The sequence below is a fragment of the Conger conger genome, chromosome 18, assembly GCF_963514075.1.
Source record: "Conger conger chromosome 18, fConCon1.1, whole genome shotgun sequence".
Classification (NCBI taxonomy): domain Eukaryota; kingdom Metazoa; phylum Chordata; class Actinopteri; order Anguilliformes; family Congridae; genus Conger; species Conger conger.
The window spans coordinates 18,608,126-18,626,129 of NC_083777.1; the positions used below are offsets into that span (position 1 = coordinate 18,608,126).

Sequence of the window (18,004 nt, forward strand, 5' to 3'; positions counted from 1 at the left end):
AAGTTATTTATCATAAACAATACTGTATGAGTATGTATAAAAGTACTGCAATATGCAGACAACTAGTAAGTTTGAAACTCCTTGAGAGGGGAAATTGTTTTACTTTTGAGTACGTTTAGGTGGTATTGACAATATTGAAAATATTAAAGATGTTACCAGTGGATTCTCAAAATTGCCTGAATGACGTAGATCCTCTTTATATTAATGAGATTATGCTATGATGGGTCACTTCAGATGATTTGGCAGAAATCAAATTTTGCATGACCTTGTTATACCAGTCATTGGGTAGATTAAAGACCGTTTCTGTTACAAATTTTTGTGGATTGAACATGATACATTCGTAGGATATGTAAATATATGGATAATTTGATTCCATGAGATTCTCCCTTTTGTTGGGCTTTGTGACTGGGAATGTTCCAGTGTGTTTTTGACAAAGGGCTGAATAGATTTGGTCGTTAGATCACTGAACACCAATACATGTGTGAGATGGTGATTCCAAGGGCAAAGAATCTTGTTTTGTTTTGTAAGGCTCCGTATATTTTGTGAAGGAGACGGTCGATATTTTACCTTTGTAACTGAAGGTATTTTCATCCTATTTTTCCTGCATGCTTCCTCTCTAGCATAGCTGTGAGTATGTGAGTATAGCATAGCTTGTGTGTTTCCCAGGTCTTCACCATTGGGTAGTTGCTAAATAAACTGATAGCTGGTGGATAGCTGGAGGGGAGTAGGGGGCTAGGCTTGGAGGAGTGCTCATTAATGTATGCAAGGGGTGTGCATGATGGGCACTAAAAGGACTTGGGCAGCTGTGATCCAAGTACTTTTTTGCGTAAGTATATTGCGATAGAAAGATTTGTTATGGGGAAATACGTGCTTAATGGCCGTTGCTACTTTGCAAAGTCTTGGCATTCTCAACAAGCCATATTTCATCATGGGGTTTGTTCATGGTTTAGCCACTAGAAGCTTCTACACGGACTTACTTTGAATTCCTTAGTGTCACTATTCTGTCATGTCCACTCCTGCATGGAAATAGCACTATGGGAATGTCCTCTCCTTAGGATCCAGTGAGTCTCGTTCTTTTCTTTCTATAGGCTTGTTAACGAAAAAGACCTTGATCCATGTTATGTTCATGATTTACAGCATACATTTTGTTATTTTATGGAATGTGCGTGAAAGTGCCAAATGGTTATATGATCCCAGTACTTACATACTCATATTCATCTGCTTCGACGTGCCAAAACAGTGAGAGGGACTTTTCAAAACTTTGCTGACAAATTTATATACAGATATGGTGACACCAGGAAGTGTGTTCCCCTACACTCGTCAAAGGATGCATATGGTACTGTATATAAAACAATTAAAACATATATTCGATTCCCTGTCCTCTAGGACCAATATTATTTTGTCCTATATGCTTAGAGGATATCAGCTTCTTCAGAAAATCTAATTCTGTAATGCCACTAAAGGCCACTAAAGCAATGTGCTGGTCATGTCATGAAGAATGACCATGGGATCTCATGTGAAACATGAATGCTATCATTCATTAATTCATTCATATGTTCTTTCTTGGCATTCACAAGCTAGAACAGGTAGTTGAAAAAATCTGTTTAAAAAGAGTTGGATTGTGTGAAAGACCAAATGTAATAAAGATATGGGCAGCCTCTAATGTATGAATCAAAAGTTATCATTCACTATTCTTTTTTTTTGTCTTGAACGTCTTGTTCTCTTCAGACTGGGTTTCTGTTTAGTAGATTTTTTGTCATGAAGAAATTAGCATTTGTTGACTTTTATTTTGAAAACATTTCCCACGCGGTTTGGAACACCTCCATGTCAGAAAGCTCATGTGCTGGAGACGCTGGGTGCTGAGTTGTTTACACAATGCTGTCCTGTGGAGGAGAAACCCGTTTAACTGCCCTCAATATTTCTGTGTACTGACATAGTGCTGCTAGAGAAGAGATGCTGAATTTAAATGTAACACCTTACTACAATAAACACTTTTTAGACTTTTACCAATGTTTGTTTTGACTTCTTTAGGGGGGGAAACAAATAAATACTAATAATAAGGTAAACGAGTGCCAGTAATTGAATTTAATATGAACTGCTCTTTATTGTGTGACCTTTATTCTCATATGCAGGAATGGGAGAGTTTCACAGTTCACCTGTGGAAAGGTAGCATGATGCAGAACATGCTCAGAATGGAGCTTCAGAAAGGTTTGCAAAGGAGACCTGCTCGATGGAGTTTAGGGAGTGAATAGGTTTGAGGAGGATAAATCAGTCAGGAGTCCACACGTCATGGATGGATTGAAAAGGCTTGGTTCAAACTGTTAATCTCTTTCCCTTGTCAGCCTCTGGAGACACTAAACCCTTTTGATGAATACTAAATACTCTTTATGAGCGCCTTCATAAAGCTGGTACATTTGTCTGGATGATGTCTTTTGAACAAAGACAATAACGTGACAAAAATGCAATAACTGAGCTATTCATTCGCCTTCATTTTTCAATTTGAAGGATGAAAATGTAACAAATAACTGTGGTCATAATAAGAGTACAAAGTACACACGTCTCCAGTGTAATTTTTTTTATCTTGACCAATCTGCTTTTCAAGTAAGTTTTTGGTAGATGGATACAAAAAGTTATTTGAAAGAGAAAAAGTTATTTGAAAGAGAAAAAGTTATTTGAAAGAGAAAAAGTTATTTGAAAGAGAAAAAGTTATTTCTGCTTACGTTGAACCAATATACCTGTGCATCCACTACTAACTGCTTTATTTCCCACGTGGAATTATTTATCCATAAAATTGAGATAATTTTTGTTCACATTTTGTCTCTGTCAATTAAAATGATGTACCAGCTCAGTTCTGGTAGGAATATAAAGGCATGCTTGGGAATATTTGGACGAGAATGATGCCACACACAATATCCGTTGTACAATTAGCTTGGCCTAAGGGAACAATGTTCCCTGTACTTACATACTGTCAATGACAAACAGGACCAATCCGAAGAGGCAACTTTGCCATTCCAAGATCTTTGACGTGGTAAGTAGCCATTAATGCACTTGTGTGTTAGCTGGGTAATTATGAACACCTACATATTGGCTCAGTTCTTAAACTTGGCAAAATACATTATGAGAGAAACAACGATCCAGCAATCCAAGTGTGAGTTTTGACTGCAATTGGTTTTCTATGTACTCGTCACATGGAGGGACTGCTATTGAAGAAAATGCAAATCTGTTATGATAAGCAAATTCATCTCTTTTATAACAACTTGTTATTAAGCTTGTGAAAGTAGGGTGAGAATAATGAAGTAATTATGTGGTCTATGCAGTGTGTGTTCAAAAGCAGTGCAGTTTTGAGATGGTCCCTTGACTACTGAAGTATATCTGGGTGCTTTCACTCCTGCATTGGATAACTGAAAACAAGAGCTAGAGGTAAATGAGAAAGGAAGATAAGACTACACAGTCGTGAATATGCATTTTTAGAATGAATATGCATTTTGTAACATTTTAGTCATGTATATTTAGTCAATATAACATTTTTTTCAATATTAAAAATAAAGGAAAACATGTTGGTTGGAGTACACACATTTCTTAGCCAGAGAATGAATGTCTTTCATAACATAACTATAGCTGTTGAAACTTTACCGCAGTCTATATATGTCAGCATAACACTTTACTGACAGATGCAATATCCAGTGGGGTGCGGAGTGTTGGAATTTATTTACTTGGAAGGGAGCCAATAATGTTAACACGTATATCAAAGTGCAGAGAGGTACGATAGCATAGCTAGCAATGCATTTAGAGCGGGTTAGGAAATACTCAGATGTGTAATAAATTGTGACCATATGCAGTCCACACAGTACAATGTCAACACAGTTTCCACTAGTGGCAGCAGAAAAACCAACAACTGCATATGTATTTTAAGGCACCGTATTTGTATGTCTTCTTATGCTGTTTTATAAATAGTACATTGAAATGTTTGCATATGCATCATTTAAAAAAGGAATGTAACCCCCAGGAATATTATTATTATTATTATTATTATTATTAAGAAGAAGAATACTAATAATGATAATAATAATCTAAAAAATAAAGTATTTGAAAAAGCTGTAACTTGCCTAAGTTCAGTAACTGTCTTATGGATAGGTACTTTACTGCCACCTTGTGGTAGACACAACTATATGACTGCACCTGACAGTGGGACAGGGAAGTAGTGATAAGCAGCTACCTGAAACTGCACCTCTCCTGTTTGTGAGGTCAGTTTCTTTTGTTTCTCTTTAAAGACTTGAGTCTAACCAAACAAAACCCCAGCTTAAACAAGACGAGGACCACATCCTCACTTCAGACTTCATCACCATGGGGCTTTTATCTAATTCAGTTGCATTTAGCTCAGTTACATTGAGTGACAGCGGCCAATAAATGTCGGTTAAACCAAAACATCATGTGAGCCATTTGTGCAGCTGGGTGGTTTTGTGAAAAGTGAAATGGCAGTTTCAAACACCGCTCTCCACTGCAGTGCTGAACCCTTTTATATTTGGCATTTACTTTTATCCAGATAACAGAGAATACATTTTTTTTTTTTTTACATACAATGCATTGATAGAGCTGGTTATTTACCCGTCACCTGGGAAAAGAAGCCACAGCCCTTACAGAAAGTTTGTGAGCCCAGTTCCCATCGCATTAGCACCGCAGGCCTACCATCACCACGACAGTCGAAACACATTCTCTCCTACACCAATCTGTTCATCCATTTAATCGTTAAAATAAATCAATTTTTATTGTTTCTATATTGTCTCTGTTGTATTGCATCCGGAGCTCCATTGTGAATTCAGCCATGAAAATAATCATTTATATAGTCATATACGTATCAGATTGGGTCAAACATGTTTTTTTTTTGTTTTTTTCCCTGTCACTGTCACAAATTTCACAAAAAGTATAAGCCTTGAAGAACACTGAGAAGAGTGCCAAAGCAAACACAGGGCAGTTGGGCACAAGCCAAGCTTCTGTGTGTGAAAACCAGATTAAAATAGTCTCAAACAGCAGAATCAAACCGCTATATAAAGCATTTATAACACCTTAATTAAAAAAATGGCAATGACATCCCAGCTGTAGACATGCTAATGTCAAAGAAGCATAAACACGTTATACTCATATAGTTTAAATAATCCAAATGTTTTGCAGTCAGACATGGGTCTAGAACTGTTTACATTTTTAAATTAAAAGAAAAGTCAAACAACAAACCCCCCCCCCCCCAAAAAAAAAAAAAAAAAACAACCTGAAAACTGTAATCCAATGGCATTTAAAGAAAGGTCTCTTTCAATCCTTAGTTCTATAACAGGGAATATGCATAAAACGTGTCCTTGCATCAGTCACTTAAAAGTTAAATGTTCTTTTCTTTTTATCCTGTCTTAGTGCAAGTAATAGGCCGAAAACCAGGCAGAAATAATTATATTCCAGAATGACAAATATTAATACAAAAATACTGCTTACAAACCCTCACTATTAAAGAAGGGAAAGGAAACCGACGGAGACTTCTCTGTAGCAATGCTAATGCTAACCATTACCCTGACAATGCTTAGCAGCATCACTGTTGCGGCTGATGTCCACTGTGTGTTACACAATGCGTGATAATACACCAGTCATTCATTCCTGCACCACATAATCAATGCTGTCATCCATCAGCCTGTTCAATAGCAGCTGTGGCCAGTTTCAGTCTTACAGTGGGGATATCCTTTTTGGATCACCATATCTGTGAATCCTAAATACACCTGTCAAAGGCAAAGCAACTGCACTGGACAGAGAACACTTCCAGCCTAGCAGCAGGGCTGTCTGTGTTTCTGTCACCTTTTTGTCCTGATCTGCACCTTTTATGCATATGCCCCATTGTACAGTAGCCTAACATTGTGATGACACACTGGCTACCACAATGGTTCTACAAAATGGCACTCCATGGCAGACACTTTATTGAATTCTGTTATCACTTGCTTCATAAATGGTTGAGCACAATGTTCATGAACATTTGCATGGGAAATGCATTCGTATGAAGGCTGGGTAGCTGAGGTTGTGTGGTTTAGGACATCTCCTGGGGCTCAGATCCTTGGGTAATGTTCTCACTGACAGGCAGCTCTGACTCTTCCCCAAGGGCCTCTAGTCCTTCTAGAATGTTCTGCACTTTGCGAACCCCATCCCGCCTGGCCTGCCGCACATCTGCCCTGCCCTCTGGGTCAACAGAGTCCAGTGCCAGCAGTTCTTTCGTCAAAAGCTCTTCCAAAAGCAGATAGCGCTTGTCATTCTTCTTTCCATCAAAGCATCGGACTTCATGCTCCAGTCTCTGAACCCTCTCCACAATCCGCTGCACCTTGGCCAGGCCCGGATGAGCCGGCGCATCTTCTGCTTTCTCAGGCATCGCCTCCAGCGGAACGGACGTAGCTTTTGGAGGCTCGGCTTTCTCAGGGATGTGACCTCTGCCCTCAACCTCTGGTCTCTCGGGTGGCTGTCGCAAATCGGCGTCTCTGTGACCGGCCTGGGGGAAGCTGGGGGTCTGAGTTTGAGGGTACTGGGGGGTCTGAGCCTGGGAGAATTGGGCTGTCTGCGTCTGGGGGAATTGGGGTGTCGGGGTTTGATGGTACTGGGGTGCCTGATTTTGGGAGAATTGGGGGGTTGTGGCCTGGGGGTACTGAGGAGACTGCGCCTGGGGGAATTGAGGGGTCTGTGTTTGGGGGAACTGTGGGGACTGAGCCTGGGAGAATTGGGGTGTCTGGGCCTGGGTGAATTGGGGGGACTGAGTTTGGGGGTACTGGGAGGTCTGAGCCTGGGGGTACTGAGGGGTCTGGGGGTACTGCGGAGTCTGAGGGTACTGAGGGGTCTGAGCCTGTGGGAATTGGTGGGGCTGGGCTGGGCTGAATTGGGGGGTCTGGCCCTGGCTGAATTGGGGGCTCTGGACTGGGCTGAATTGGGGGGTCTGGCCCTGGCTGAATTGGGGGCTCTGGGCCGGGCTGAATTGGAGGGGCTGGGCCTGGCTGAATTGGGGGGGCTGGGCCTGGCTGAATTGGGGGGTTTGGGCTTGGCTGAATTGGGGGGTCTGGGCTTGGCTGAATTGGGGGGTCTGGGCTTGGGGGAACTGGGGGGACTGTGGTTGGGGAAGCTGGGCAGTCTGAGTCTGGGGGAATTGGGGTGGCTGTGTGTGCTCTCTCGGGCTGCTCTCGGCTGGGGCTTCTGAACTGGCTTCCTGCAGCACATGCTGTTGAACCTAAACAACATCACATATTATAATTTAATGAAAATTATTTTTTAAAATAATGTACCAATTCAATAACAGCAAGAATGTTTGGTAACTGCATGTAACCGAGTGTAACCACAAGAATGTTTTACTCAGCCTCAAGAATAAAATGGTTAGTTCAATTCTACAGGTCACAAAACCATACATTCAAAAACCTCTAGAGTTCTCCAACAAATTGTTATTAACAGATGATATGAAGATTACCCGGAGTGACATGAAGAGCAAAGTGTGGAGACTAAAAGGATCTGCCCAATAACCAGCCCCCCCCCCCCCCCCCCCCCCCCCGCCTCATCTAAGAAACTATAACATCTAAGGTGTAATAGTTTTGGCATTATGGCTGCCACAGGAGCTGGCTAACTTGGGGATGCCGTGTTCATTGATCAATCATCTGACCTCAATCTAATTGAGCATGCATCTCACTTGCTGAAAACCAGACTGAAGGCAAATAGTCCCCAAAACAAGCAGGAGCTGAAGAGGGCTGCAGTACATGGTAACAGGTAAGATAACCAGCATCCGGTGATGTCTATGGGTTGTGATCTTCAGGTAGTCATTGATTGCAAAGGATTTGCCAAGAAATATTGAAAATGATGAATATTTCAGTTTGTGTTAATTTGTCCAATTACTTTTGGTCCCCTAAAATCAAGGGGCTTTAGAAGAGCTGCATAGCACTCTTAGATTTTTCAAACTTGTGGTTTATGATCCAGAAAATGTATAGTTTTACTTGTGTTGTGTGTCTCAGTATTTCATTGCAAACTAGGAGAAAACCCTTGTTTTTTAATTTTCACCGAGATTGTTTGCTGACATTTTGAAAATAAACTAAACCAAGTAAGTGTTGTACATGGTACAAATGTCTTAATTCAAGTAATTTTCCACCTCGTGTTATAAAACCTTAAATAGAACACTACCTAAATGGGTAAGGATTGGCCAGATTTGGCATCTGCACAATGGGGTTAACCTCCTTAAATATAATCATATCATACTATCTAATGGTAAAATCTATTCCATAAAATCTTACGGAATAGAGCTCATACATACCGGAAGTCGCTCTCCCATGACCTGAGCTCTGATTGGAGACTGTGTTCTAATGTGGGAGGGGATGAGGATGGGGGAGGCGTTACGATTGGCTCTCTCATGGGGGGGCTGAACAGGTCCAGGCTGTTGGGTCCGCTCCTCCGGTTGTAGGCGGTGATGGGTGGGCTCAGTTTGGGCGAAGCGTTGGGGGTGCAGGCTGTGGTTTGGCGGGGCCTGACCATGGACCCCTGCTCCTTCATGGATCACTGGGATGGGGATGTAGCCAGGCTGCAGCTGCACAGACTGAGCTGGGGGTGGATGGCAGCTCATCCCAAAGGAAGAGATCTGATCAACAGAAAGGGTCACGTCACTGTCCTACACTCAAAAGAACTCAGCTTTCCCTTTTTCTCATGAAAATAACAGTCATTACAAATCATCAAATTCAGTAGCTAACATAAATTTGACTATTCTTTTTTTTTTTATCGGGATTTCTCTGTGTAGTACACATTACAAGTAGTTACAAATGCATATATTATTACAGATTTCCCAAATGTCCTAGGTGATATATCCCATATCACTCTTTCAGCACTCCTTTCCACAAATGGTACATAACATACAGTTTTTAAACAATGGTGATTAATTGATAGATCCTGCATTCAAGTAGATAAAAGTATAAAAAGCATGCATTTATCAAAATGACTGAGAGAATGATGGGTGTTGTCAGGATTTGTTGGATTTAAAATGAATTATGTTTGCACAAAAAGGTATTTATTCTTATGCTAATTCTTTTGGGAGTATCCACAACATAGTAATGGTGTCATGTAGCAATACAAAAAACATCTGGTTGACCACCTAAAGAACACAGCTTAAACTTGACCAGTGTAGGCTGGTTTAAGATGGAATTTTCATCAGGGCTGACCAAATTTCTAGTTATACTTTTTTAGTGCAATGTATCCCTCCTTAAAAGCTGTTTGTTACAATGCGTTATATTTAAATAATTTTGTGGCAGATTATTTCTTTATCTCTTCTGTGACCCATAGTTTGCGCCACCGGCATCCAGGCAAGACAATGCAAAAAACATTTGACTAATGTTAGGTTCACTTAAATGAGAAATAATGACTTAAATTGCCTTTTAAAGACTATTAGACATTTGTCATTATCTAGCTAGCTAGTTTGCTTTCATAAAGTGACGTTATCAATAACCTTAGCTAGCTAGCTAACGTTGTTTTCATAATGACATTATAGTTGAGCTTTTATCTTAACTTGGTATCATTGGATAAGTCACCGTCCTTACCTTAGCTATCGATAGTTGATATACTAAGTTAGCTAGCTTGTGAAAATTCAGTCTCCCAAGAGTATCAAGGAAGTAGTTATGGTAACAAACAACAATGTGTGGAAAGTGGGAGCACAGTCTGTGAATCATAGCTAATTGACAGTTCTCATTACCATGCCCAGACAGTTTCGGCAAACTTTTATAGTGGGAAATTTAGGCTTAGAAAAACAAGTTTTAAGATACATTTAAATGACTGAATAGTAAAAACAATTATGTAAATTTGTTTTATTGTTGCGTAAAGACAACTGACAAGTGTCACATTCAACCACCATGTTACTTCTTTAAAGCAAGACGCACAAGCACACATCATCACAGAAAAATTAAAATTTAAAATGGTTTCATATTGTATATTTTGAACAACTTTTGAAACAACTTTTCAAGACATAAACCTTAAATGAAATACTGCATAGTTGCAATAAAACTCTTTTTTAAGTCTTTTTTAAATCGCGTGTGTGTCCATGAACAATGAAACGGTGTCAGTACCACAATGCATTGCTACTCCGGGGAGCTGAAATGAGGTTAGTAGGAATAGTCACAACTGCTTTCTGGCATGAGTGCAGTCATGCTGTCCTATATCTCACCTCAGGTGCTTGTGATCCAGGTGAAGAAGTCACGCCTAACCCACTATGAGGGTCACTCAGGCACCCCTCGGGAGGCATCCTAACAGGGGATCTGGGCCGGGTGGGGTGGGATGGCGTGGGAGAGGGGGTTCTTCCTTCGGCCCGAATCCTCTGTATGGGAGCGGGCTGAGCAAAGGGAAAGCCGGGATGGTGCTGCTGCCACAGGTCCAGGTTGTCGTGAGTCACGGGAATGGGGATATACCCCTGGCGCAGCGTGGGGAACTTCATCTCCCGCACATAGTTCTTCTGGGGTTCCTGAGCAGAAGCTTCACAGGGCCCATTAGAGGTCTGGCTATCCTGAAATACACAACAAACACAGACATATGAGGGATGACTACCTAATGATCTGGTGGAGAGTTTCAGGTTTGTCGCAAACCGCTTATGCATATTTTACATGGATTGGGAAGGGGGTGTATGGGCAGGTTGTCTATGTCTCTGCTACTTCTGTGTCTAAGCTCTTCATTTTTTTACCAGGCTGTATTGCGACAGAGCACTGAGTCATAGCTGTCTGCATGCAGTTTTGAAAATCATTGCGCATCACAAAAGAAAAATAACAGTTACTGTAATGCATTTCTAAGCACATGCATTACAAGTAGCTAAATTCAAAAGGTAACATGCAAGAGACTCCCCTCTACTAAAAAGAGATCGAATACCCTCTCTGAAAACAACTTTGCTGCTGCCCTACGCTGCAGGAAAAAAAACAAGTTAAAGTCACAGGAACAGACTGACTCTCCTTCAGTGTGTCGTGTATGGGCATCCAACCGAATGTCAACAGGGCTGTGTCAATGGATAGCGAGTGGCAGCAAATTCTATAACTTCAACACAAGAATTCAGACCTTCGGTCTAAAGTAAATATCTTTCCTCGTAATGGCTGATGGATCCTGCTGTCAAGAGTGGTAGGGTGGGCTTTGGAACTAGGCCTAAATTAAAATAAATACAACTGCAGCTCAGCACTCTTTTGGAGGCCCTGCGGAAGTTTAAAACTGCTTTAGGAAACAGAGTAAGAATACTGAACTGCAAAGCAGCAACTTACCACCATTCCCACTCTATAGATTACGCAAGAATACTACAGTTGCACCTGTTTGTGCGTGGATAACTAGAATATATGTTGAGTGCTGAAAGACATACAGAGTACTAATGACTGCTGGAGTAGATAACAGTATCCCAAGTCATATTTTATCCACACTAACATGACAAAAGTCACATGCAACACCATAGTAAGATAAACCAGCATAAGTAATATTCATTTCATGCTGAATTCTGTGCGCAATACTTTTAAAAACTTGTCATGTCACATTTATGTGTGAAATACTGACACAACAAGTCTATTAAGCAAGCATAAAAGCAATAACTCAATTAAAACTGATGGCAAAATGGGACGTCTCATTTATTGATTCAAATCTTCATCTGCATACTGTATAGTGACGGCAGACAGCACTGCTCCAGAGCATTGAGTCATAGCTGTTCACATGCAGTTTTCACAAACATTACTCATATAAGGAGATCATTTCCACACCACTGCACACAACCCGATGGTAAATGCCTGAACAATCGTACTGTATTTTTCCACGCCATCTTCTAAACAAGCCAGCATTATACTTTCTTAAATACTCAGTTTTTACTCATATTTTCCGTTTGGAGATACAGTATAGAGAGGTGGTTCCGCTAGTCCCTGCGGCTTTTGTTGTAAATGTGGAGCCTGTCACAAGTAGGCCTCTCGACCCAGAGGTGTATAACTGCTGCTTTAGGAGTCTCTGAAAGTTTTATGAAGTTTGGGAACGCTACTAAATTAATCCCTGCACTATTAACACCTGTTACACAAGTGGCAAAATGATGCAAGATGGAAGCCAATATAAATACGGTTGAAGATGATCCAGTTGTTAAAATATAGAATCTGTGGTTTGATTAAAGGTCAAATACACCCTTGTTCAGAGACCTACAATACTTGGAAAACTATGTGGAAAACTATTTGGTCAACATGTTATACATTATCCTCCAATTACTGTATTACAAGGGAATGTTTTTTATCATACACTCAGTGAGCACTTTCTTAGGTATTTATTAGACCTATTTTTAGACTTAAGTCTTCTGCTACTGTAGTCTATCCACTTTGATGCGTTGTGTGTTCACAGATGCTCTTCTGCATACCACTGTTGTAATGCATGGGTATTTGCGTTACTGTCACCTTCCTGTCAGCTTCGACCAGTCTGGCCCTTCTCCTCTGACCTCTCTCATTAACTATGTGTTTTTGCCCACAGAACTGCTGTTCACTGGAGGTTTTTGTTTTTCGCACCATTCTTTGCTAACTCTAGAGACTGTTGTGTGTTGAAATCCCAGGAGATCAGCAGTTTCTGATATATTCAAACCACCCTGTCTGGCACCAACAATTATTTCACAGTCAAAGTAACTTAGATCACGTCTTCCCCATTCTGACATTTGGTGTGAAAAACAGCATGCTTTTAAGCATTTAGTTGCGGCCACATGATTGGCTGAGTAAATATTGCATTAACAAGCTGGTGTGTAGGTTTCCCAGATAAAATGGTCACTGAGTGTATATCAAAATGACTATAGCACCGTCTCCCTATTTACAGTAGCTCTATGGCTTTAAATATAGCCTCTCCAGTCATAAAGGTCATAACTAATGATTCCTCTAATTCAAACCTGCAACTGACAACTAGTATGTCCAGGTGGCTACTTGGATGACCTAAACTAATTGCTGGTACAGTATTTATTTTACTAGCTTGAAAAGTATACTGAGTGTAGTTCAAAATACACGAGTAAAAAGTGTGAGAGTTTTATTGAACTTTGCATACAATTCTGGTTATTCCAGTAGCATATAAGTAGGAGCATCTTCAGTATAATTACACTAATTACAATTCACTGATGAAGGCAGTGTACTGAGAAGTGCAAAAAGTTGGTCTGTCAACTGTTATTAGATTTTAGACTGTTATTATTATGATTATTATTTATTTTATTTTATTTTTATTTTTGATATTTAGAAAATGTGGGGCTGTTTGTTTTGTGCTTAACTACTCTCGTAAGTAAATAACTTAAATAATATTCAAGTAATATGAGTAAGTGTGTAATCTATGACTACACTCCTAAAACTCACATCACAACTTGTAATTGTGCTTTATTGTTTCAAATAATGGACATGTATTTCCACTTCCAAAAATATTTAATGTGTAGCTGAAGTACGCACAGTACAACCAGTTTCTTCCTGGCATACAGGCAGGCATGCAGTTCCCCAGCACTGCACCAAGTTTATCTCCTGACAGCTGTCTTTCCAGCACATTCTGGGTGACACTAACTTTGGACAACAGCAAGTGTTGATCTTTTAAAATGGAAGAGGCCAGCTGGCTGGCAGGGAGTCTCTACCCCCGTTTTCCTACAGGGTTTGACGCACATTGAATCGTGCTCCGTTCTTACACCTGGCGTTACGCTCGTTCACAAAAACATAAATCCCATTTTAGAAAGTAAAATTAAAAACGGAACATTGTAACCAGGTTGGTTTCTTTTAAACATTCTGCCTCAAATTCCCTGCAAGGGTAACTTTTCAGTTGGAAGTAGCATGCTGTGTAGCAGCGTGCTACATTTTATACCAGGAAACCAGTGCGTAGTCTACGGAGCTTTAAATAAACATTATGAAGCAGTCCTAATACTCTGTGGTATGAGTGACTTTACAGATGACTGCAGTACGTCATGCACAAAACAGTCACGGTTAGATCATAACACAAGAATATTAAAGGGCATGTAGGCTATTATTTAACCCCTTATACATACGTTTTTGACTGTTTTCGTGGAATACAATGAATAAACTAACCTATTCATCCATCAAAGGTTCGGATAAAAATATGTTACGGTACCATGGACTTACTCAAATAGGCTATGAAACGTTTGCGTTGCTGCTGTTCGAAATAGCGGTTTAACACCAATGAAGCTCAATATCGAAATTGGAAGATTATTTTACCTCATACGTTTACCTACTATAGAATAAAATGTGCGCAACAGCAGCAATATATCCACCAATACCCCACGTATCTAAACATGTACATTTTTCTTGAACACCCATTTTGAGTCTTCGATTTATGTTAGCAAGCATCGTCACCATCGCTGAAATTATAAACTTCAACGCTATCGCTCTCAAACATATACGCACGCACGCACGCCCACTCCGCTAAGCGCTGGCTACATTTGCCAGCTCGTCTATTAGTAATACACCCACCTTTTTACTGTCGTGTCTTGGGTCATTCCAAGTGGTTATTCGATTATTGTGATCAACAAAAAAAGGCCATCCAGTATGAGGATCAATTTTAATTTCCCATCCTGGAGGCAGAGGGTCGTTCGTAGCCATTTGTACCATTGGTGAATGTGTCTTCCTGCTCTGCAAGCTTCTCGGTGCTGTGAAGTGTGCCATTATATACGGCCCACAGACTTTAAGGAATCCGTTCGGTGACGTGTGGAAAGGGGGCTGGAAGTTTCTCGAATTAGCCCCATCAATGCTGGGAGTCCTTAGTCCCAGCACTGTAACTTGGCAAGTTATTGATGTGTAAGAAGGAGAGTGTGCTGACTAACCGTTTCTCCTTGATTAGTAATAATTTGTCACATTATATCAATGGTAAAATTTGTGGAAAGAAATCCTCTATTTTTAACTTCGGTTTTCGCAAATACAGTTTTCAATCAATATTAAGCCGAACTACCAGGAACTTCACCAACACGTCCGCGATATATTCCGTTTATAAGCAGCTCAAACGTACTTGCCACAAAAATATTTTTTCAATACAAATAGACGATGAGAATATTCAATTCATATAAACTTTATTTCCCAACATGAGTAAAGTAGTGTTCTTTATTAATGATCCAGTGGAATCAACCAAAGTCTTAAATGTTTTTATATAAAAATAATATTTCCCCCAAAAACAGGTTCCACAATTATTGACACCCCAGCTTTAATAGCTTTAATGTCTGGCAATGATAAAAGCCACTGAGTGTCTTTTCCTACAATTTGTGATATGGTTAGAGAACACATTCGGAAAGGAATTTTCACTATTCCTCCATGCAGACTTTTCAAAATCTTTGATATCCTTGGGATACCCCCCTCTCCAGTTCAGACCACAGGGTTTCCATGGGCTGTAAGTCTGCAGACTGAGATGGCCATTGCAGAACATGGTTGTTGTTTTTACTTAACCATTTCTGTGTGGATTTATGCTTGGAGTCATTGTCCTGCTGGAAAATCTACTTACAACCCAAGACTCAGCCTCCTAGCAGAAGCAACCAGATTTCCTAGTGCATTGTTGAAATAATTGTGCCATTGATCTTAAATAGTGCCCCTGGACCACTGGCAGCAAAACATTTCTCAAAACATCAATGACCCACCACCATATATGCAAGTAGGTATGAGATGATCCTCCTTGTATGCACTCCATTTTGCTGCCAGGCATGTTGATGGTATGTATGGCCAAAATGTTCAATTTTGGTTTCATCTGACCAAAGTGCTCTCTTCGCGTTATAATTCCAGTCATAAGGTTTGGCAAACTCAAGATGCTTGGTGGCGGCACGAATGGTGCAGTGGGTAGCACTGCCGCCTCACAGCAAGGAGGTCCTGGGTTCGAATCCCCGTCGGCCGGGGCCTCTCTGTGCGGAGTTTGCATGTTCTCCCCGTGTCTGCGTGGGTTTCCTCCGGGTACTCCGGTTTCCTCCCACAGTCCAAAGACATGCATGTTAGGCTGATTGGAGAGTCTAAATTGCCCGTAGGTATGAGTGTGTGAGTGAATGGTGTGTGTGCCCTGTGATGGACTGGCGACCCGTCCAGGGTGTATTCCTGCCTTTCGCCCAATGTATGCTGGGATAGGCTCCAGCCCCCCTGCGACCCTGTTCAGGATAAGCGGGTTCAGATAATGGATGGATGGATGGAAGATGCTTGGTTTTGTTTATTGTGCTCAGTAAGGGCTGTCTTCATGCCACCCTTCCAAAGAGTTTGTTGTTATTGAGGTGCCATTTTATAAGTATTTTTTTAGACTTGGTGACCCCAAGACACAGCCAATCTATGCAATTCTTAAACTGCAATACTTTAGTTCCTTGGCCTCACCATCTTACTTTTCACTTTTCTGTCTGTAGGGATAATATGCACTTGCATCGTCTTCCTGGCAACTACTGTTTGCAACTACTCCATATGTTTAATGCCTTTTTATTATTTGCCTTACAGTGCTAAGTGGTATGTTTAACTGTTTATGTATTTTATGTACCCATTACCTGTCTTGTGATGGTCAATTACCCTCTGTGTCTTCTGAATTATTTGAATTTTCCCATGCTAATGGCTGACCAAGGGATTTTGCATGTGTGTTACCTCATTTTCTATATGAAACAGAAAGTGATGGAATGACACAATACAGTTCCTTTAAACTGATTAACTAAATTAACATAAAATTGTAGAGCCTAGAGCCTCTTACAAACATCCACTTTCAGGGCCTATCTATGGAACAAGTCTGTACCGGAGTGGCTACATAATACATTTGGCTACTACATGAAAGCGTGCATAAATTATGATGTGACTTATTATATTATTATATTACACTTATTATATAGCCTTTAGTAGGCTACAGTGAAGATGTTTAACTAACCAATGATGATCACATATTATATTAACTATATATTAAACCCTTCCGTGTTTTAAGTTTGATAGGCAGAACCACAGAACCAGTGTTCTTGCCCTCTTTCTTTATCTTATAATACTGACATTTTCATTGACATATTAATTTCTGTCTAATTAAGGAATTGGTCTCCGTGAATAGAAGATAAGGCTGTCTGATGTTCTACCACTGATAATGACTTGAGCCAAGTAGATATTGCGATGCTACACGTCTGCCAAAAAATAAAAAAATGTAAACACTTGAATAACGTTTTGCACATACTAAACACATACCACAGTTTAATTCTCAAACAAACTATTTTCTGAAGTAATTGGTCCATTTTTTATTCATCTTAGACTTTGACTGGCAGGAAATATATTGCCATCATACATATCAATATTTAATTACTGAAATATTTAGACTTTCATTTAACGACTTAAGTTACCTTTACTCTGCATGATTCTAAGGCGATTCAGAGTTATCTTTAAGTATGCCAACAAACAAATATAGTGCTTATTGCAGAAATACCATTAATTTAATTTACACAGAAAACAACTGTCTTTAATCAGACTTTGTCTTTAGACTGTATGCTAAGGTCTAGTTAATAGGACATTAATTCGTGAAATAAGATGGTATCATACATAGTTGATTCAACCAAAAATGTTGAAATAGTTTTCTTTATCTCTACATATATGGTTAAATATGGAGTGGAATACATATATTAACATATAATCATATAGTAAAAGGGCACCTTCAAAATAACATTTCTCAATACGCCTTACACATACACAAAAAACATATAAATTATACTGTGTACACTTACTAATGAAATATATACTCATCATTTTAACATATAGTCATATATCTTTGTTTTACATACAATATATCATATTAGGACATGCAGTGCATACAAAGAAGCTATACTACTTTCAGATTTCAGTATAGCAGACATAGCACATGGGTAATTTTAAGACTAAAAAAATCAGCCTAAACTGGAGTCAAGCCTGCTGTTGGCACATTCTCAAAATGGGCTCTTTGGCTCTGGGAGTTTGAGACTGGGTTACCCAGAATGCACCCGCTGTGTTTTTTCTCTCCAAAATACTCTGCATTGTTGACTCTGTTATGTTGAAGACATTTTGTGATC

At 39.9% G+C, this 18,004-nt stretch overlaps 1 protein-coding gene across 1 annotated transcript; it reads right to left on the reverse strand.

The window, feature by feature from the left end:
- Window positions 1–5,233: 5,233 nt before the first annotated feature.
- bag3 (BCL2 associated athanogene 3) lies at window positions 5,234–14,648 on the reverse strand. The gene is made up of 4 exons (XM_061228469.1): window positions 14,457–14,648; window positions 10,193–10,528; window positions 8,303–8,623; window positions 5,234–7,237 (listed from the first exon to the last, which is right to left on the reverse strand). Exons 1-4 carry the CDS (start codon window positions 14,646–14,648, stop codon window positions 6,059–6,061), a joined length of 2,028 nt encoding a protein of 675 aa, XP_061084453.1. The 3' UTR covers window positions 5,234–6,058.
- Between the last annotated feature and the right edge of the window lie 3,356 nt (window positions 14,649–18,004).

Coding starts and splice junctions, on each gene's coding strand:
- bag3 (XM_061228469.1), bottom strand. CDS start 14,648: ATGGCACACTTCACAGCACCGAGAAGCTTGCAGAGCAGGAAGACACAT. Junction 10,529..14,456: donor CAAGACACGACAGTAAAAAG/GTGGGTGTATTA, acceptor TGTGTATTTCAG/GATAGCCAGACCTCTAATGG. Junction 8,624..10,192: donor CTGGATCACAAGCACCTGAG/GTGAGATATAGG, acceptor TCTGTTGATCAG/ATCTCTTCCTTTGGGATGAG.